Source organism: Ochotona princeps, chromosome 6 (assembly GCF_030435755.1).
Source record: "Ochotona princeps isolate mOchPri1 chromosome 6, mOchPri1.hap1, whole genome shotgun sequence".
NCBI lineage: Eukaryota > Metazoa > Chordata > Mammalia > Lagomorpha > Ochotonidae > Ochotona > Ochotona princeps.
The window spans coordinates 29326111-29347927 of NC_080837.1; the positions used below are offsets into that span (position 1 = coordinate 29326111).

The 21817-nt window shown below is 39.2% G+C and overlaps 1 protein-coding gene and 1 non-coding gene across 6 annotated transcripts in view; one reads left to right on the top strand and one right to left on the bottom strand.

The window, feature by feature from the left end:
- The window catches only part of TRPM7 (transient receptor potential cation channel subfamily M member 7), a 105604-nt gene that overhangs the window by 11840 nt on the left and 71947 nt on the right, over positions 1–21817 (top strand). For all 5 annotated transcript variants that reach the window (XR_009245603.1, XR_009245604.1, XM_058665862.1 and 2 more), the window contains exons 2-6: positions 9732–9811; positions 12149–12187; positions 16879–17077; positions 17579–17792; positions 21037–21161. Coding sequence is in view for 3 of the 5 variants with exons in the window: in XM_058665862.1 (XP_058521845.1) it covers positions 9732–9811; positions 12149–12187; positions 16879–17077; positions 17579–17792; positions 21037–21161 (657 nt within the window). In the remaining 2 variants the exon portion in view is untranslated. The remainder of the gene's footprint in view (positions 1–9731; positions 9812–12148; positions 12188–16878; positions 17078–17578; positions 17793–21036; positions 21162–21817) is intronic.
- On the bottom strand, positions 13111–13236 carry LOC118759357 (small nucleolar RNA SNORA68). Its single transcript, XR_004996149.2, has one exon. It is a non-coding gene; the product is annotated as a small nucleolar RNA SNORA68 (small nucleolar RNA).

Consider the following 21817-nt stretch of genomic DNA (forward strand, 5'->3'; position numbering starts at 1 on the left):
CCCTGGTTTCAGCTTGGCTTAGCCTTGGCCATTGTGACCAATTGGGAGGTGACCCAGTGGATGGAAGATGTCTCTGTGTAGTCTGACTTTCAAACAAACAAGTAAATTTAAGAGGGAGAAGAAGAAACAAACGCATGCACCGTGGGACCTTGTGAATGGCCAGGCAAATGTTCTCTGCAGCGCAGCATCTCGTATGGGTGCAAGTTTAAGTCCTGGCTGCTCCATTTTCAATCCAGCTTTCTGCTTGTGGCCTGGGAAAGCAGTGGAGGATGCCTCAAGGCCTTGGGCCCCTGTACCCAAGTGGGACACCAGGAGGAAGCTACTGGCTCCTGGCTTTAGGTTGGCCCGGCTCTGGCTATCATTTTCTCTAGGGGAGTGACCCACCAAATAGAAGACCTCTCTGTCTCTCTAATTGCAACTTAGCAGTAAAAAGAGATATACCTTTAAAAAAAAAGATTTATTTATATTTTGTTGGAAAGACAGATTCACTCCCCAAGTGAGCCGCAACGGCCGGTTTTGTGCCGATTCGAAGCCAGGAGGCAGGAACGTCTTTCCAGGTCTCCTACGTGGGTACAGGGTCCCAAGGCTTGGGGCTCTCCTCGACTGCTTTCCCAGGCCACAAGCAGGGAGCTGGATGGGAATGGAGCCACAGGGATTAGAGCGGGCGCCCGTATGGGATCCTGGCACATGCAAGGCGAGGACTTTAACCGGTAGGCCACGCTCCGGGCCCATCTCTCTTTTTTAATGTTGTTTACATTGAGACAAAAAGTCAAATTGGTGTACATAAGTATATAATTTTTATTTCTCAATTAAAAATTAGTTACAACTTTAACACTTCAGTGGAAGGTCTGAAGTGATGAAGAATGGTGTTGACAATACTGACAATTTAACAAAAATAGCAGAATGAAACTGACTTATGCAACATTTGTGCTAGGTCCTGAACTCAACCTATCTGTTTGAATAGCTTTATATTTGTCATAAAAGTGTAAAAATTGGTACAATTAGTGAAGGAATGAGGTGTGAAGGAAAAGCTGCTTTGGGGTTGAAGTGGTTGGAAAGGACCATTGTTTCTGGACAGAATGTCCCCTACATGAACTCAAACTGGATTTTGCTCAGTTATGCTTAGGTTTCGTAGTTGTATCCTTATGGCTCATTAAAATGCTTTTAAATTCCTGCACACAAAATGCCTTTGTTGTTTTACCTCTAAACCTCATTAGCCTTGCTATTTTTTCCCTCCTCTGATTGAAAACACCTGTTAAGAAAAGGCTTTACAAGGATTATAAAAATGGGTAGAAAGAGGGACAACAGTTTAGGGGAAGCACATGAAAGGTCTTGTTGCTTGTTTGTTGGTTTAAATTGACTTAATAAACCTGCGAAGACTAACTTATTGTGAGATTTAGAGCCTGATTTGGAAAACTATGCCATTCGAACTAGATCTGACTAGGGGCCTACTTTCTGTGGGTTTTAGCCAAGAATTTTTTTTTTTTAATTTTATTTTTAATATCATGTAACAAAGGGATGCATGCACATGTGGGTCTCCCATTAGGATGAAGAGGGTTGAGGTATGGAGGAAGGTGCATGGGACAGATACTCCAATTCTTCTGTGTCCACTGTGGGGAGGGGGAAAAGGGGAGCAGGCCACTCCTTTTGTCAAACTATATCAGCATCTGGGAATGGGCAGTGGCCACCTGACCACGTCCTGGAGACCCCAGTGTGGGGAAGGGGTGTCCCAAGGGTGTTACATGAGTGGTTTTGATAGTTTGGAGCGACGTTGGCTTCAGCTTCATTATACCAGGGTTGAGAAAATCCAAGGTCAGTTGGCTGACCACGTCCACCTTTTTGCATTCACAGACCCAGGAGCATATTACAAAGCTTGGCCAGCAGAGTGGTCCTGCCTGTTCACTTGCCCACCTGTCAGTGCAGTGGCCTGATTGGTGGAATCCCCTAGAATTCATTACTCCGCTATCAGACATGCCTTCAGCCATCCCTATTCCCAACATGTTCCCAGATCCCCTTCTCTGGGCAGTCTCCTGCCCCATCCCTTAACCTGGGGGCTGGGGTGGCATGTCCTGGTCTGGCATTCCTGGCCTTCCCACATCTTTAAAATAAAGGAGGAAAGAGTAGAATAGGCAACTATGCTGGCACATTGGTGTAGTTAGGCACACTGAAAGATCTGTGGTTCACTGCTTCACTCCTCAGATAACCTGCAGCAGCGAGGGCTGGGCCAGGGACCACCACATCTGACTTTGCAGTGCCTGATTCTGTTCCTGGCTCTGCTTTCCGTTCAAGCATCCTGCTGATGTATTCAACTTTTTAGGTCCCTGCCATCCATATGGGAGATCAAGTGAGGTTCCTGACTGCTGGCTAGTTTTGCTTAGCTGTTGCCTGCATTTAGGGAGCAGGTGATACATATGTGTCTGCCTTTCAGATGAATGTTGAAATTCAGGAGAGGATTTGGAGTTGGACAAACTATTAACTGTGTAGCTTTGGCCAATTTCTTAACATCTATGAGATTACATACTGATTACTCAGCTGAGCTGAACCCATATTAATAAGAGCACTAACAGTACTCCATTGAACACTGATTGTGGAATGAATTGATGCTTACAAAAATGTTTAGAACACTGCCCAACATGTAGCAATTGTCAATTAATCTGTTATGTGTGCTTTGGATGTTGTAGTTCTTGGTTCCCAGCTTTGGCCTCATCCAATTCTGGCTGCTATGGCCAAATTTGGGTGCTGAGCCAGCAGAATGAAAGATATCTCCCACAACCCCCTATCATTTTGCCTTTGAAATAAATAGATCTTTTTTAAGGGATTTTTATCGTAAGCACATAAACACTAGCTATGAGATGATAGATCTGTTAACTAGTATGATTGTGGAAATCATTTCCCAATGCATCAGATCTGAAGATTGTGTCATTTACCTGGAATATAAACAGTTGTTATTAATTGGTTATACTCCATCAAAGCTGAAAAACAGGTAACTTCAGATGGGTGAGGCAGGGCTGTTTCCATTACCCGGTGCTTGTGTAGCTCTTCACCCTGGACTTTGACTTCTCTGTAGCATGGTTGATCTAAGGATTCCCACCAAGGAAGAAAAGTTGATAGTGACTTGTTGATAGTCTTTGAGCCTTCAGCTATCTGCATTTTTTATTTGAAAGTGCTATGTGAGGAGGAGAAACAAAGAGATCTTGTTGATCTTTAATCTATGTTAACACTGCCTCTGCCCATTTCCTTCTTTTGGAACTGTAATCTAAACTCATTGTATCTCCCTTTCCATTATTTATTTATTTCTTGTAGGAAAGCAGATCAAATTTACAGAGACAAGTAGAGCTAGAAAGGTCTGCATCTGCTGGTTCACTCCCCAAGTGGCCTGAGCAGCTGGAGCTGAGCTGATCCCAAACCAGGAGCCAGGAGCTTCTTTTGGGTCTCCCACGCGGGTACATGGTCCCACGGCTTTGAACCATTCTCTGCTGCTTTCTCAGGCCACAAACAGAGAGCTGAATGGAAAGTGCAGCAGCCGGGATATGAACTGGCACCCGTATGGGATCCTGACACTTGGGCAAGGTGAAGATTTAGCCACTGAGCCATTGCACTGGGCCCTGTTTTACATTTTTTTAACACCCTCTCCTTTTAAATGGCTTTATTTGGTATAAAGAACATAGTATGTAAAATTTATGAGTTGTGTGTATACAGAAGAATTTGATGGTTTTTAGCACATTTGTGCAAGAATGTAATCATCACAGTCTAGTTTTAGAACACTTTTACCTCAGAAATTTCTGTTTTATTTGTTTTCAGTTTATCTTTACTCTTACTGAACCCTGGACAGTTTCTCAGCCTACTTCTGTCAGTATGATTTTTATTTCTCAAAAATCTAATGTGTGTAAACCATGTAGTTTTGTGCTTGGCTTTTCCCACTGCGCTTGCTGTTTAAGTGGAGCTGTGACATGTGTGAATCTGTGACTTGTTTTATATTATTAACTTGTTTCCTATTGTATGGGTATTTCACTTCCTTGGGTGTGTATGAATAATGCTTTTCTGCACTTTGAAATGCAAGTCTTTGTATAGACACATATTTTCATTTTTCTTGAATATGGGAAATGAATTGCTGAGACATGCTGCTTATATTTAACTATTTTTTAAAGATTTTTTAAAATTGGAAAGTCATGTACAGAGAGGAGGAGAGACAGAAAGGAAGATCTTCTGTCCAATGATTCACTCCCTAAGTGGCTACAACACCAGTGCTGAGCCAATCCGAAGCCAGGAGCCTGGAGCCTCTTCCAGGTCTCCCACCTGGGTACAGAGTCCCAAGGCTTTGGACTGTCTTCTGCTGCCTTCCCAAGCCACAGCAGGGAGCTGGATGGGAAGCGGGGCTGCCAGAATTAGAACTGGTACCCTTATGGGATCCCGACACGTTCAAGGCGAGGACTTTAGCCACTAGGCTACTGCTCTGGGCCCTATATTTAACTTTTTAATAGACCATCAAATTTATGCCTCCTGTTATCTGTACAGTAGTCCTCCTTATCTATGGTTTTGTTTTCTGAGGTTCAGTTACTTTTTTTTTTAATTTATTCATTAATTCCATTGTATTATGTGACACAGTTTCATAGGCACTGGGATTTCCCCCCACCCCTCCCAAGCCCCGCCCATGGTGGATTCCTCCACCTTGTTGCATAACCACAGTTCAAGTTCAGTTGAGATTCTTTCATTGCAAGCATATACCAAGCATAGAGTGGAACATCTTATTATCCAGATAAGTTCAACGGCTTGTTGGGGAGACCATCTCTGGTCTGAAGGTAGAGCCGGCAGAGTATCATCCCGATCAATTAAAAGCCCCGACATTACATTAGTATCAATTTATAACGTTATGGAATTAGTTGACATGGTATTGAGTAACCAATATGTTAAAAGAGGAAAAAAAAAGAATGCAAGTTCTTAAAAAATATAATACCTTAAAATTTTTGAAGACTTATTTATTTCAAATACACAGTGACTGAGAGAGGGAGAGATAGGAGATACTATGTATCTGCTGATTCATTCTCCATATGGCCACAAAGAACAGAGCTGGCCAGACTGAAGCTAGAGGCTCAGAATTCCATCTGGGTCTCTTGGGAAGTGGGGGCAGAGGCCTAAGTACTTTGACTGTCCTCTTGTTGTAGGGTTTTTGAACCCCGAATACTGCAGCAACCTGAATTCTTGTCTCGCAGGAAAGAAGAATTTTCATGTGGACACAGTTTAGTTTTAAAGTAAGATTTATTAGAAAAAGTTGAGAAAGTAGACTCCCATCCTAGGGATGGGAGGGGGCCTCGAGATCCTCTGCCATACTGGCAGGAGGAAAAGCTAAGAGAGAAAAACCCGTATTAATGGTGGGGAAAGTATCTTTTAAAGGTTCCCCTCAAAGATGTTTCTCCATAAACAAAGGAAATTCCTGGTTTCCATGGTACCTGGCCTTGGGACAAAAGGCCAGAATGGTGTCACTGGCCAACTTCCTTGGTCCATTTCTAATGAGGCCAGTCTGAAGCCCTCCCCCTTGACAATGGCCAGAGACAGAATCGGGCAGAGGCTTCAGGTGGGGAATAGATATGTTAATGTCACCCTTGTCTCTTTGAGAAGTATGTTCCTGATAAGTTAAGATATGCACTTGTCTTAGGAGAGACATGCTCTGGTGAATCCAAGACATGGTGGGGAAAATGCCCCTTTATATTCGAGAAAAATGACTTGGGGACCCAGAATACCCTAACTGCCTACTACCCAGTGTAACTCCTCTCACACTCTGCTTTCCCAGCGGCGTCAGCAGGAATCTGGATGTAAAGTGGATCAGCTGGTACTCCAACACTCAGATGTAGATTGCCAATATCAGAAAACAGCAGCTTAACTTGATGTACCATGATGCCGGCCTCAACATGATAGAATTTTATGGCTTCTTGCTCCTTGCAGCCCTGAACTTGAACCATTCTTTAGTCCAGCATATTCAGGCTATGCATACTCTACACATCCATTCATTTCTTAGCTATCTTTGTTACCAGATCAACTGGTTGAATGTTCTTATGTAAGTAAACTCTGTTTTATTTAGTAGTTCAAGTAATGGAAGCTATTAAGTGCTTCCTTCAAGAGAAAGAGCGAAAATTCTCAACTTGAGGAAAAAGAAATATGCTGAGATTGCTAAGATCTATGTAAAAACAGATCGAAAAAAATCAAATTTCCTGTGAAAATGTGATAGCTTTGCTGTCATGTCTTAAACTTCAAACGTTATGGCCATAGTATATAAATGCTTCGTTAAAATGGGGGAAAAATCATTAAATTGTAGGAGCGGGTGTCGCTGTCCCTCAGCGATGGACTTGGTGCACGGAGCCAATGATAACACACTTGGACCCTGATTGATGGTCAAAAGCTTTAGTTTATTAGTGGCATCAGACTTGATACACTGAGGGCCATATAGGATAAGAGAGGACTAATTAATTGAGCTTATCAACAAAACCATCAATGCTTTTGTTTGGAACTCCTTTTGTCTTGTAAATTCCAGCAGGTGTTCTCATATATATACTGTCCACTAAACTGTTCTTATGCAAATAATATCCAATAAGGTATACAAAAGATAGCCATTCGGTTGTTCTCATGCAGATATTATCCAACTAACTGTAATCCTGTGCTCTCTGACGTCACTTCTAGGGTTACAATGTCCTCCTACAGCAGGTACTGGCCATCGTTTCAGGCATCCACTGGGGGTCTTACAAGCAGTCTCTTGCTAAGGCAGGGTATTGTTGTACTATTTCATGTATATCTCTGGTTTTTTATTTTTATTATTGTTTTTACTGTTAAAATTTTCAGAGTTTCTTTATATTGGGACATTAGTCTTGTATCTATGAGGGTGTAAGTATACACACATATACATATAGTATGTATATAAATGTATTCATATACATGTTTTATATGTATCAATTACTTTGTATATAAATGTATATAAAATTTGTATGAATATGCACATTATAGTCTATATAACACATGTATTATATATTCACATGCACACATACACATTTACATGCCTAAATGTGTGTTTATATATGCAGTAATTAGGGACACTTGGTAAAGCGGTAATAACAAAATATATTTATATATAAATACAGTTTAAAGATTAAATGATTTTTACAAAGAGGGAAAGATAGAGATTATCTGTCTGCTGGTTCACTCCCACGATGGCCACAGTGGCCAGGAGCTCCATCTGGATTTCTTGTGTGGGGGCATTGACTCAGTTGTGCCGTCACTTACTGCCTTCCTGTATTTGCGTGATTAGACAGCTGGTATTGGGGCCTGAAGTTCAAATTAAGGCATTCTGATGTAGGATGTAGATATGTTGATCACTGGGTTAACTGCTAGGCCAATTGCCTCTCCTTGATTATATTTTTAACATATTTATGTTTTTGGAAAGATAGATCATACTGAGAAGAGAAGATACAGTTAGTATGCATCTCCACTCCTGAATGAAAGATGGGTTTCTAAAGAGATTATAAAATGTATCTTGACAATTGGATGCTGGACTTTTCACATTGTCTATACTTACAGTGTCATGATGCACTTAAATAGCAGAATGATGGACTGGTGCAGGGGTATGGGGGAGAGTAAATTGGGAGGCTGGAATGGGAAATCCTTGAGCCTGTAGAACTGCATCATGAAAAATAAATAATTTTTGAAAATGATTGAACTGTGAAAATTTGTTTTCTTTGTACTTGGTGTTATTCAAAGGTTTATTATTTATTTTTACTGGAAAGGCAGGTCTTTAAAGAGGAGAGACAGAAAAATCCTCTATCCACTGGTTCACTCCCCAAATGGCTGCAGTGGCCAGAGCTGAACCATTCTGGGAGCCAGGGGCTTCTTCTTGGTCTCGGCCAAGGCGTTGGGCCATCCTCTGCTTTCTCAGGCCGTAGGGGGATTGGCTTGAAGTGAAACAGCTGGGACGCAAAGCAGAGCCCATATGGAATGCTGATGCTGGCAAGGGAAGGATTAGCTAATTGAGCCATCACACCAGGCCTACTTCATTTTTTTTTTTTAAAGATTTATTCATTTTATTACAGCCAGATATGCACAGAGGAGGAGAGACAGAGAGGAAGGTCTTCCGTCCAGTGATTCACTCCCCAAGTGAGCCGCAACAGGCCGATGCACGCCGATCCGAAGCTGGAAACCAGGAACCTCTTCCGGGTCTCCCACACGGGTGCAGTGTCCCAATGCATTGGGCCGTCCTCGACTGCTTTCCCAGGCCACAAGCAGGGAGCTGAATGGGAAGTGGAGCCGCCGGGATTAGAACCGGCACCCATATGGGATCCCGGGGCGTTCAAGGCAAGGTCTTTAGCCGCTAGGCCACGCTGCCGGGTCCCTACTTCATGTTAAAGAGCTTTAAATAATAAGGATTTACAATTTGTATTTACATGTAATCAATGAATATGATCTGAAAGGTACCCCACTACGTGAGAATTTGTTGGATCTTTTTGGCCTGTGGTACAGAATGGAATGCTATCATCTGCAGCACTGGCATCTCATGTAGGTGCCCATTTGAGTCCTGGCTGCTCTACTTACTATCCAGTTCCTTGCTAATGCACTTGGGAAAGCAATGAAAGATGGTCCAGTTGCTTGACCCCTGTATCAGTATGGGAAACCTGGAAGATGCTTCTGGCCTTTGGCTTTGGGCTGACATTGTCCCTGGCTGTTGAGGCCATTTGGGAATGGATGGACCTCCCTTTGTCTCTGTCTCTTTCTGTAAGCCTGCCTTTCAAATGATTCTTTTTTGCTTAATGATCACTTAGGATCCTTTGTATGCTTTGAAAAGAGTGAATGGATCTCATTTGTTATATGCAGAAATAAACCTATATCATTTACTCAGACTTGTAAATTATGTTGCTTACTAAATATCTTTCCTAATTACTTTTTGTTTTTTAGTAATTGAAAGAAATGTTAATTACTATGATTCTAAATTTATGTATTTCTCCATTTTTTGCTTCGTGTATTGTGACAATTTTTATTTGGTTAATCATTTGTAAGATAGTTCTAGTAACCCAATCAATTGAATATAATCATGTAATAACCTGAAATTCCTGTTGATATTTAGTGTGTATTTGTTCTGCTGCTGGCTTTTCTTCATTCAAATTTGCTTCCTTTTTCTGTCCATGCACCATTGACAGTTCCATGCCCTTATGTCTTAGGTAAATTCTCTCTCCTTTTTTTTTTTTGTAAGATTTATTTATATTTGTTGGAAAGGCAGATTTGCAGAGAGGAAAAGACAAAAAGATCTTCCATTTGCTGGTTCATTCCTCAAATGGCCATAAAGGCTGGAGATGAGCTGATCCAAAGCCAGGAGCCGGGGCTTTCTTCCAGTTCTCTGGTTGCCGCTTCCTCTGTTAATTGTTTCAGATAGTCTATTTCATGAGATCACTGTAGTTCTTCTTGAGACTTTTGACCAATGATAGGCGTCCCAAACGTGACTTCCCTCCTTTCTGGCTTTTTGAAGCCATGATATCTACACTATATTGGTGACTTAATAAGCTGAATAACATTGGGTTTAAATGCAGTTATTCTAATGATTTAGGTTATTACCATCCCCAAAGAATGTACTAGATAATAAATATGTAATGAATTGGATAAAATTATATAGTACAGAACTGTTTCCATGTTTTTAGTCATGAAATTATATCCTAATTATATTAATGAGTGTACTTACCATCCTCTCAAACTTGTTTTAGTCCCAGAAATCCTGGATAGAAAGCACTTTGACCAAGAGGGAATGTGTATATATCATACCAAGTTCCAAGGATCCTCACAGGTAAGCCTACCTTTGTTCCTTGAAGAGTTTTCTAGAAATATAGAATTATTTTTATATTTATGTTACTATTTTTACATTTAATTTGTTAGAAACAAAAATCATTAAGTGTATTTTTAGTTAAGTGCTGATTTTCATAGTTGCTGCTAAGTTATTCTTTCAGGATCAGGAGGCAACAGCATTAGCAATGTATTAGTATTCTGGAATTTTTCCAGAGATTCCTTTTATTTATTGGGAAGGCAGAGAGAGATAAGGAAAGAGAGAGATGGAGAGAGAGAGAGAGAGATAGTCCAGCTGGTTCACTTCTCAAATTGCCTGCATGGCTGGGCCTGGTTCAGGCCGAAGCAAGAATTCAGGAATTCCATCCAGGTTTCCCACATTCGGTGGCTGGGTTTCAAGTACTTGAGCCATTTTCCACTGATTTGCCAGGCACATTAATAGGGAGCTACTTTGGAAAGAAAGTGTGCAAGAAGTGGTACTCATATGGGATATTGGGCTTGAACTGTGACTTAGCCCTCTGTGTCATGGTGGCATAAACCTCTTCCTCAAAGTACTCCCCCATGTCACAGTTCACTGGAGTCATGCTATTGTATTACAAGACAGTTAGTACTGTCTTTTTCACTAATTTTTATGTATTTGGTTATTGGTCATTTACTGAATACCCATTACTGTGTTTCATGCTGAGGTGCATGTATGTGGACCTAATAGAGTTGTTTGCTAGTACCTAAACACACTTTAGCATTTACTGGAAGCCTAGCATCAAAGAGTATGTGTGTTTCTGACTTTTTAGTCTGTAAAATGCATTTTTGCTAATTTTTCCTCCTGATACCTACAAATAAAAAAAAAAAATCAAAGACAGAAGTTTCATCAAGACCAAGTTATAGAACATCTGTATTCACAAGCACTTAGAAAAAAAATTACACTTTATGAACTTTCTGGATCTTGTATCTCCTGTCAAACCATGGTCTCTGCTGCTCTGAAAGTTTTACTTTTTTTTCCCTTTCTTTTTAAGGATTTATTTATTCGAAACAGTTATAGGGAGGGGAGGGAGAGAAAAAGAGATCAACAGAGATCCATCCATGGTTTACTCGTAACCAAGATGGCTGCATTGGTTAACCCTGAGCCAGGAGCTTCTTGTAGATCTTACACATGGGTGGCAGAGGCCGAAACACTTGAGTCAACTTCTGGTTTTGACAGGTCCTACGCAGGTAGCTCCATCATGATGGAAGCAGCCAGGATTCAAATCCCCATGGGTTACTGCGTTCCCGGCTAGATGCTTTATCCTCTACACCATAATGCCAGCCCTGGGAGTCTCTTCCTAATGGGTGTTTCAGCTATTTCAGTTTTATATATATGTGTGTGTGTGTTCACACACATACATACATACATACACACATACACATATATACATACACACACACATATATATTTTAGGAATCAGGAAAAATGATGCAAAGTCTTACATTATACATTTTTTTCAGTTTGTGTACATAACACAGATACATTTAGCCTATGCAATTTGAATTAGAGTTACGGTATGAAAAGGAATCTGAGTTTTTATTGTGGTGAATATTGGCATAATGCTGCCACAGAGATGATTGAGATGTACACATACATAACTAACATCAGATTCGAGACTGCCTTACCAGGATATTGTTTTAAAATAAGTCCTTTCCTACTAAAATACATTTTTGTATGTATATTTTTATTATTAACTATGGTCATGTATATTTTCTTTTTATTAGTTATTTTTTTAAGATTTATTTTATTTTTATTGGAAAGTCAGATACAGAGAGGAAGATCTTTCATCCGTCTGATGATTCACTCCCCAAGTGACTGCAACGGCCGGTGCTATGCAGATCCGAGGCCAAGAGCCAAGAACTTCTTCCAGGTCTCCCATGCGGATGCACAGTCCCAAAGCTTTGGGCCGTCCTCAACTGCTTTCCTAGGCCACAAGCAGGGAGCTGGATGGGAAGTGGAGCTGCCGGGATTAGAACCGGTGCCCGTATGGGATCCTGGGCGCGTTCAAGGCGAGGACTTTAGGCGCTAGGCCACGCCGCCGGGCCTCTTTTTATTAGATTTTAAAACTTGGTTCAAATAAGCTCTTTATTAGAGAAACTGCTTTTCACAAATGTTTTAGGCAGTTTGTTTCTAGACATTTTTTATGTATTTTTATGTCATTAAATTGTACTTTTTTTCTATACTTTGTCACAACTAATTAGTTGTATTTAAATTTTGAAAAATAATTTTTTAAAATAGTTGCTTGTATAAATCAAGATACACATGATCTCGGGTTTCTTCTGGAAAATTAAATGTTCTTTGCGTTTTTGTGTCTTTCAGATGCCTTCCAGGATGTCAGATTTGTCAGCAACTTGTCAGGTACATTTAATATAAATACAGTTCATAAGTTTTGAAAAATAAAGATCACTAGTTAGAATACAGTACAGTCAAACTCTAACTTACCCCATCTCCTCCCACCCCTGCCGTTTTCTTTTTAAAGACTTATTTATTTACTTTAAAGTCAGAGTTACAGCAAGAGAGAGGGGGGAGGTCTTCGATCTGCTGGTTCACTCCCCAAAGGGACACAGTGGCCAGCTTCAGCCAGGAGCTGGTTACGTTTATTTTGGTGCAAGTACTTGGCCTTTTGAGGAGATGAGAAGAAAGACCAGTTTAATTGTGGAGGTTTGATTTGTGTGTTAGCCTCATTTCAGTTAGTGTATCCCATATTTCCTCTTACTCAGTATCTGAAAATAGTTACCTCACATGTTTTGTCTAACTCTGTTTCAGGAGTTCCCAACCCCCTACTTTACCTCCAGTTTTGCCTATCAGCTGGAATCATAGGGCTTAGCATGGGAGGTACTCACTGATAAGATTTAATAAGTAATATGCATTGAAGTTTCTATCCATTCCCATGTTCTGAACTGATTGTTGTGACCTAACAAATTACCTTGAATGATTTATCCCTTGTATTCCTAGGATGAATTTCTCTTGAAATCGATTATTTTTGCTTTCAATATACTGCTGCATTCAGTTTGCTAATATTATGTTGAATATTTCTATGTTTACCCTAAACAGGAATACTAGTCTTGTGGTGGTGGTTGTTTTGCTCTTATAGCACTTTTCTTTTTTAAGTCATCAGGTTGCATCTCACTTCATGAAATGAATCAGGAAATCTTCCCTATTTCTGTTTTCTGGCAGAGTGTAGAATTTTTTTTTCTTAATTTTTTTTTTCTGCGTGAGGGACGGGTGGGGCCACGGTCAGCTCAGGGCTGCCAGCTGGGAGGACCCATGCTGAAGTTGGGGGGTGTAGGACCTCCACATTCACTTCAGGGGGCACGGACACAGCCCCAGGAAAGCGACAGGGTCGGCTCGCTGTGGCACCTGTGCTCAGAGTGTAGAATTTTACACTATTTCCTCTTAAATGTTTGGCAAAATTTACCAGTGAAGGTATCTGGCCTTGAGTTTTTCTTTGTAGGAAGGTTTAGTAATGATTAATTGAATTTCTTATTCGGTTTTTTTTCTGTTTCCTCAATCTGGCTTTAGATTTGCTAGTTTTATTGGTCTCCTCGATGGTAAGTTTTTTATTATATTGGTTTTTATTCCATTGTTTTTCTCTTCTGTCTCATTGTGGTTTTTTTTAAGTTTTATTTTTTTTTATTACAAAGTCAGATATATAGAGGAGGAGAGACAGAGAGGAAGGTCTTCCGTCCAGTGATTCACTCCCCAAGTGAGCCGCAATGGCCAGTACTGTGCCGATCCGAAGCCGGGAACCAGGAACTTCGTCCAGGTCTCTCATGCGGGTGCAGGGTCCCAAAGCCTTGGTCCGTCCTTGACTGCTTTCCCAGGCCACAAGCAGGGAGCTGGATGGGAAGTGGAGCTGCCGAGATTAGAACCGGCACCCATATGGGATCCCGGGGCGTTCAAGGCGAGGACTTAAGCCACTAGGCCATGCTGCTGGGCCCTGTGTTTTGTTTTTTAAATTTATATTTTGAGAAAGAGAGCTTCAACCCTCTGGCTTAGTCTTGCAAAGCCCACAATGGTTGGAGTGGGCTGAAGCTAAGCTGGAATCCAGAAAACTACTGTGCTTTTTTCTTCTGTGGGTGTTGGGAACCCAGTAACTTGAACGATTACTATTGACCTCCAGAGTTTGCTTAGGGGGAAGCTAGAGTTAGGAGTTGTATACAGAGCCCAAGTACGTGTTGTGGAGTGCGCCACCAGACACCCATCCTCATTGTGCTTTCTTTATTCTTTCTTTCGATTTACCTTGGGTAGATTTTGTTCTTTTAGTTTTTAATATGATTTATTCGAAAGGCAGAAAGAGCTTCCATCTGCTGACTTTTGGGTGTTCCCAAATGCCTACAGTAGCCAGGGTTAGCTCAGATTAAAGTCAGGTGCTCAGAAGTCTGTCTGGGTCTCCCGTGTAGATGATGGGGACCCAGCTACTTGCCATCACCTGCGTCCTTCCAGGGTCTGTGTAGCAGAGAGCTAGAATCCAAAGTACAGCTAGAACTTGAAACCAGGTCTGATAAGCGACACAGAGTTCCCAAGTAGTTTCTTAACTACTGTACTTAATTCTTATCGCTGTTTTTAAAGTTTTTTAGGTAGAGGTTTAGATTATTATTCTTGAAGATCTTTTCTAATTTAAACTTTACTACAGATTTTTGTGCTGTTGTGTTATATTTCCATTATAAAATGTATAGATACATGCATATAACTTTTCTAATAAACTGCTAAATTGTACCCTATTTTCTATTTTTTTTACCTTTCTTTGATCTATGAGTTGTGTAATTGTATTCCCAAATACCCTAGAATTTCCCCAACTATGTCATTATCTAATTTAATCTCGTTGTCTGGAGGATGTTCTTTATATTCTTTATGTGTATTTTATTGTTGTAAATAGGTGTTTTATGGCCCAAATAATGTCAATTTCAGTTAATATTTTGTAAGCTCATGAATAGAATTTTTACTCCCTTTAGTGGACTGATCTGTAAGCATCTGTTTGATCACTTTGGTTGGTTGGTAGTTTTGTTTACATCTCTGGATTTTAATGTGACTGTTTTTCCCTTTAAGCAATTTAAACGTGGTTCCATTGACTTCAGGCTTGATGGCCCTTTAAAGAAGCAGCTCTCATTCTTATCTTTGGTCTGCGCAGAGTGTGACGTCAGTGCTTTGCTGCTTACAACATTTTTTTCAATAGTATCCTAGTATGAATTTCTCCCTTTTGTTTGTTCTTTCAAAATTTGTATTACTATATCCAGAAAAACAATTCCAAGATTTTGCCTTCTTGTGTGTCTTTGTCTTGTTTTTGTTTGTTCATGGTGCATGATGATTGTTGAAGTTATCAATACAGTGAAACCAAGCTGACAGGAAGAAAGCAGATTGTTCATGGTAGATTTCTAGATCTTAGGGCTGGTTGTTGCACATTTGTTTACCTGTCTTTGAGATTCATAACAATTTTCATATCTCTGCAATCATGAGTAATAATCAGATTCACCAATGTATTCATGCTTCATCATCACAGAAAACATACAGTGTTTTTGAAGCATGGCCCCCAAAAACTTTATTTTTATGTCTCTTTGCAGCCACTTTTATGCTCTTTAGAAAGAAAAAAGATTTATTTGATTATTTATTTATTTGAATGGTGGAGAGACAAGGTTTGAGATCAGAAAGCAAATGTGCGTGTTTCATCAGCTGGCTCATTGCCCCAGACAGAAGCAGGAGCCAGGAACTCCATCTGGGACTCTTATGTGGGTGGCAGGAGCCCAAGTACTTGGACCCTCTTCTGCTGCCTTCCCATGTGCATTAGCTACAGGGAGCTGGATCAAAAGTGAAGCAGCTGAAATCCAAGCCAGTGCTCTGATACGGAAAGTCTGTGTTGCAGGCATTGACTTAACCCATTCTCGAGGCCACAGTGCCAACCCTACCTTGTCCTTGCTCAGACACTGACCTGATCGGAAGAGTTTGTCAGAACCTCCTCTAGGGTCTTAGTTCCTGAATTGTGCTTTTAAATATAATGCATGATCTCTTTTTGTCCCAGGCCTTATGCAATCACTAATCAGTCATTACTGTGCAGATTAAATTGCCTTTTTCTGAGCTCTAGATACATGATATCAAATGTACTCTAGGGTCTTTCATCCCTGACTAAGGGTGATGTTTTGTTCTAATTTGGAAGTTTCAGAGAGAGAGAGAAAGATCATTCATCCAATAATTCACTCTTCAAATGGCTGCGACAGCTATGTAAGAGCTAGGTGGAAGCCAGGAGCCAGAAATTTCATCCTTGCTTCCCTCATTGAAGGAAGGGACCCAAACTCGTTCGCTCGCTTGCTTTCTTTCTTAATTAATTAATTAATTAATTAATTTTTTTTGGAGAGTCAGATATACAGAGACAAGGAAAGACGGGAAAATCGTCCATCTGTTGATTCACTCTCCAAGGGGATGCAACAGCTGGAGCTGAGCTGAGCTGAGCTGAAACCAGGAACATCTTTGGGTCTCTCACATGGGTGTAGAATCCCAAGGCTTTGGGCCGTCTTCTTCTGTTTTCCCAGGCTACAAGCAGCTAGCAGGGAGCTGGATGGGAAGTAGGGCTACCGGGAATAGAACTAGTGCTCATATGGGTTCCTGATGCGTATGATGCAAGAACTTTAACCACTAGGCTATTGTGTTGGGTCCCTGAGAGTCAAGTTCTTGGGCCATCTTCTGCTGTCTTCCCAGGCACGTTAGTAGGGACTTCTCTGATTTGTCATTTTACTAGAGTGTGCTACATTACAATATTGGTGCATCAGCATGATGGTTTTGAGATTCATCCATATTGTATGTTAGTGGTTTGTTTGTTTCTGTTGTTGAATGCTATTCCTAGTTATGGCTATACCATATTTGGTAGATGTCCCATATTTCAGATGATAATGTTATGTACTGATATATTTACATTACTTTATGACTTTCTGAAGATACTATTGACATCTTAGAATTTAAAAGACCATTTTCATATTCCTTGTTGATTTATATTAATTCAGTTTTTCAATGGATAATATTTTGAAAGGTCATTTTATAATTTTATTTTTTTCCTCTAGGTGTTTTTGTGGTCGCTTAGTCAAGCAACATGCTTGTTTTACTGCAAGTGTTGCCATGAAATACTCAGATGTGAAATTGGTTGATCACTTTAATCAGGCAACAGAGGAATGGTCTGTGGAAAAGCATACAGAACAGAGCCCAACAGATGCTTATGGAGTTATAAATTTTCAAGGGGGTTCTCATTCCTACAGAGCTAAGGTATTTCAGATATCCATTTATTTTACCAAATTCATATTGTCTCAGTAATGTACAACAATTTGTGTGGTACCATGACAGAAAGAAAGAAATTGACAAGTTATCAGTTTATGTTTACCTTTTAGTATCAAGTTTTGGAATACTTGTAGTTGTTTCCTTTTCTTATCATTTTAGGCAGTCTTCATGCTTCTCAAGTGTGTTCATAGTTAAATAAGGTAAATTTATGAATTTGATTAATGGAGACTGACTATAAATAGAATAACACCATCTTAATACTAAAAAGTAGGAGTACTACTACTGCTACTGTATTTCTTACAGAATGAATTTTCCAACTTGAAAATCAATTGCTTATTCCAAGGAGTGTAAATATGTTGAAAATAGTCTTCCTGAAAATTACTTTTAAGTCATCTGAGTCAAGTAAAATCTTTTTCATATTATACAATGTTGCATTTTGAAACCATCAAACATGAGCGATCATTTTTTCCTTTTAAAATATTTTTTTAGTATGTGAGACTATCATATGACACAAAACCAGAAATCATTCTACAACTTCTGCTTAAAGAATGGCAAATGGAATTACCAAAGCTTGTTATCTCTGTACATGGAGGTATGCAGAAATTTGAGCTCCATCCACGAATTAAGCAGTTGCTTGGAAAGGGTCTTATTAAAGCTGCAGTTACAACCGGAGCCTGGATTTTAACTGGAGGAGTTAACACAGGTAATATGGTGACTAAATCAATTTTATTTAGTGTGCCTATTAAGTTTTTTTAAACTGTCAATTCAGCATTCAAAGTAATAGCCAATATAGATTTATATTTGGGCCTCCTTTCTTGGTAAAAATGGTAAGTATAAACCTGTTTGGTTGTTATCTGATCTTTAAGAATACAATATAATTCAGAGATTGGCACCAAATCCAGCTTCTTCATTGTGTTTCTGAATAAAGATTTAGTGGGAAACAGCCATACTTGTTCATTATTATTATGTAATTGTTACTTTGTACTATAGCAGCAGAAGAAGAGATTGCTAAATACTTTGCAAAGCCTGAAATATTTACTGCTTGAACTATTTAAAAAGGTTTGCCGACCTTGCTCATTGTGTTAATTTTTGTATTCTGGGTACTGGCAAATTGAAAGAAGAAGCCAATCTGTTGTCTCAACGGTGGTAACGGTGGTAAAAAATAGTTGATCAAAAATCACCTTTCATGCCAGTTCCTCTGTATTACTAGAATAGGTTGAATATTAGGAGGGCAACTTAGTTTTAATGTTTAAAGCAAACCATAGTTATTTGCTTGGATCTGCTTGTAAGCATCTCGTGGATTATCAGCAACTGTGCTTTTGAACACAGTTCAAATGTGTTACATATTTTTTGGGCCACCAATATTGTATCAATTGTGAAAACAGATGAGATATTTGTCTCCATGGAACTAATATGAAGGATATTCAAAGATTTTGTGAAAAACTGGGATTAACAGGTAAAAATTTAAAATACAAGCCTTATTTTTCAACATAACCTCTATCAGATTCAACATACTTCGGTGTAGAATACCAGGTTTTTAATTCATATCTATGCAGTTTACGATATCAGTCCTGTTTTGTGTACATTATTAATTGTAGAAAAACAAGTACCTTCAAAAAAATTTAAGAAAGGGAATGAAAAAGTAGGATCCAAATCTGGACTGTGAGATGGATGCATAATTTCCTATCAAAATTCTGGCAAAATGGCTGTTGTTGAGAGGAATGAACAGGAGCATTTTGTTTGTATTAGTCAGCTTTTAGAAACGAATCAGTTGCTTTTCTGGGGAGGCAGAGATAGAGAAAGAGAAACTGAAATCTTCCATTTGCTAGTTCACCTTCTAAATGACCATAATGGCTGGGGTGGGCCAGCCAGAACCAGGAGCCTCAAAATGCATCTAGGTCTCTGTTGTGGGGGCAGAGACCCAAACCTTTGGGCAGTCTTCTGTGGCTTTCCCAGGGGCATTAGCAGGGAGCTGGAACCAATGGGGCTTGAACTGGCATGAAATGGGATGCCAGCATTGTAGTTGATGGCTTAATTTACTACACTGCAATACTCGCCCCATTAGTCAGCTTTGTATCACTAAAATGAAATAGCTGCTTATGAAGGAATAAGGTGTGACTGTTAGTTTTGGAGGTTTGTGGTCTAAGATTAGGTTTGCTGGTAGGTTCAACTTTCCGGTATGGCCGAAAGGATGGCAATGGCATGGCATGTGCAAAGGGAAAAAAATCACAAACCCATCCAGGAAAGAGGAGTAGCCAGACTCAAGTCAGCTTTTTAACCAATCCTCCTGCAAGAACTACCTTCCTAGGATACTCTTCCGTGACCCAAGGACCTCTGTAGGTCCCTCTACCAATGCTTATGATTCAGTCATATTTCTTCCATCCAGTTTATAACTTTGGTGTTAAGCATGAGTGTGAGTTTGCTAGCCAAATCATGTTCATGCCATGGAAATCAGAGCGGCTAAAGGATTATTTTAGTAGAGCTTTCCAGAATAAGGTAACTTTTGGTCCTCTAGGAAGTCAACCAGCAAAATTCCTTCAGCGTTTCCCCAAACGTTTCCATGACCGTACCAAGGCTTCTTTAAAGCATTGTCTCCATAAGCATCAATTTTTTTTGTAAAGCATCAAAGATTTTTTTTTTCATTTTTTCATTTTCAAGCAATTTCAAGCTTCACCATAAAACTCACGTTGCTGTGATAGTGTGTCTGAAACTGAAGACTTTTTTTTTTTTTTTTAAGATTTATTTTATTACAGAGTCAGATACACAGAGAGGAGAGACAGAGAGGAAGATCTTCCATCCGATGATTCAGACATGGTAGTTGAAAAGACCAGTGAAGGTTCTATCTCTAATCTAATGAAGGGTGAAATCTGTTGTCTTATTATAAGTAAATGAGTACGTTGGATTGCTAGGACTGCTACAACACAATACCAGACTGAGTGGCTTGGAGTTTTATTTTCTCATGATTCTGGAGGCCAAAAGTTTAAGATTAAGGTATCGGTAGGCTTGTTTTGTTCTACATCCTCTTTCCTTGGCATGCAGTTGATTGCCTTCGTGCTGTGTGGTGTCTTTTTGTGTGTGTGTTAAAATTTCCTTTTACAAGAATATCAGTCCTACCCTAAAAGCCTCATTTTAACTTAGTCATCTCAAAGGGCCCTATCTCCAGATACTTAAGTTTTGGGCTAAGACTTCATGAATTTTGGGGTATACAGTTAAGATCACTTGTATTATTCAGGTCAACAGTGATCTAAAAATACTATTAACTATAATTTTAGAAATAACCAATTCATTCATTTTAAATTTGTGTGTTTTGAGTAGCGTGATGAAACATCATGTCACATTGTATTCTGTCCTTCATAGATTGTAAATCATCCGTTTGTGCAACATACCTACCTTGCTTACACTACTCATCCATTAGTCACTTCAGTTTTCACATCAGGCTTCCACTGTGGGTTTTGAGTGACATTGGTAAGGGGGATTATTGCTTATGTTCTTGGGAATTGTCCTCTCTCTGTTTTTTTTCCCTTTAATTAGACAACTTTTATATTTTAAGTAGGGGTGTGTGTATTTTGCTTCTTGGACATACCCATTGAGCTGTAGTTGTTCTACATAGTACTTATAACTGTAACAAAAAGTGACAATTGTCTTTAGGAGAAACCTAATAGAGAACTAAGCTTAACATGCATTTGCTCTTAGCCAAAAGATGGAGAAGCAATTAAGCTTAACATGCTAAAAGTTAATTTTGCATGTTTAAGGCACTTGTATTGATCAGGTATTGGAGGGGTTATTTTTTTATTCTTGTTTCATGTGTCTTCAAATTTGGCTATGGACTCATTGCCTTATAGCTTGGATATATGAAGAAATTATCACAATTTGTCATTGTTAGATCTTACGCATACAATGTTTCTGAACCCAGTTCAAGCAAAATGACTAAACCTTTTTCTGAACAGGTGTAGCAAAACATGTTGGTGATGCCCTTAAAGAACATGCTTCCAGATCATCTCGAAAAATTTGCACTATTGGAATAGCTCCATGGGGAGTGATTGAAAACAGAAATGATCTTGTTGGGAGAGATGTAAGAATGATTTTGAAAATTTATTGTATTTGAATTTATATGTAAGCAAGATTATATCAAGAACCAAATAAAAGTCAAAGCATTCATAATAATACCATACTTTTAAAAGTTTAAAAGTATTTTTCTGTGGTTTTCTTTTGCTGCTTTTGAAAATGTGATAAACATTCAATAATTGCTATTATGATATTAGGCTCCTTTTTTATTTGTAAAGTACAACATTAGTGCACAGATATTTTCTGTATCATGCCAGTCATAATTAAATTTTTAATGGCTTTATGACATTAAGAATTAATTTTAGTGTCACTAAGAATAGGAATCAAATAGTAGTTTGAACTAAACTCATGAATTGGTTTATAAATATTTATCAAGAGAATTAACTATTAAAAAGAACTACCTATTATCATTTTTCAAGTTATTTCAAATGCTAATTTTAAGGATTCTATTGAGTCAAAAAAGAAAGGAGGTGACAATTTGTTGGTTTTTCTCTAGTTCTTTATATGTGCATTTTTTTCTCCTTAATAACCTAATAGTTTCTTTGCATTGCTTATTTACCTATATATTGTTTCCTCTTGCACATGATGATTAAATACGTAATTATATAGTAGAATCAAGACACAATTGTGCAGTTCAGCCCCATTGTTGATTAATCCTCAGCT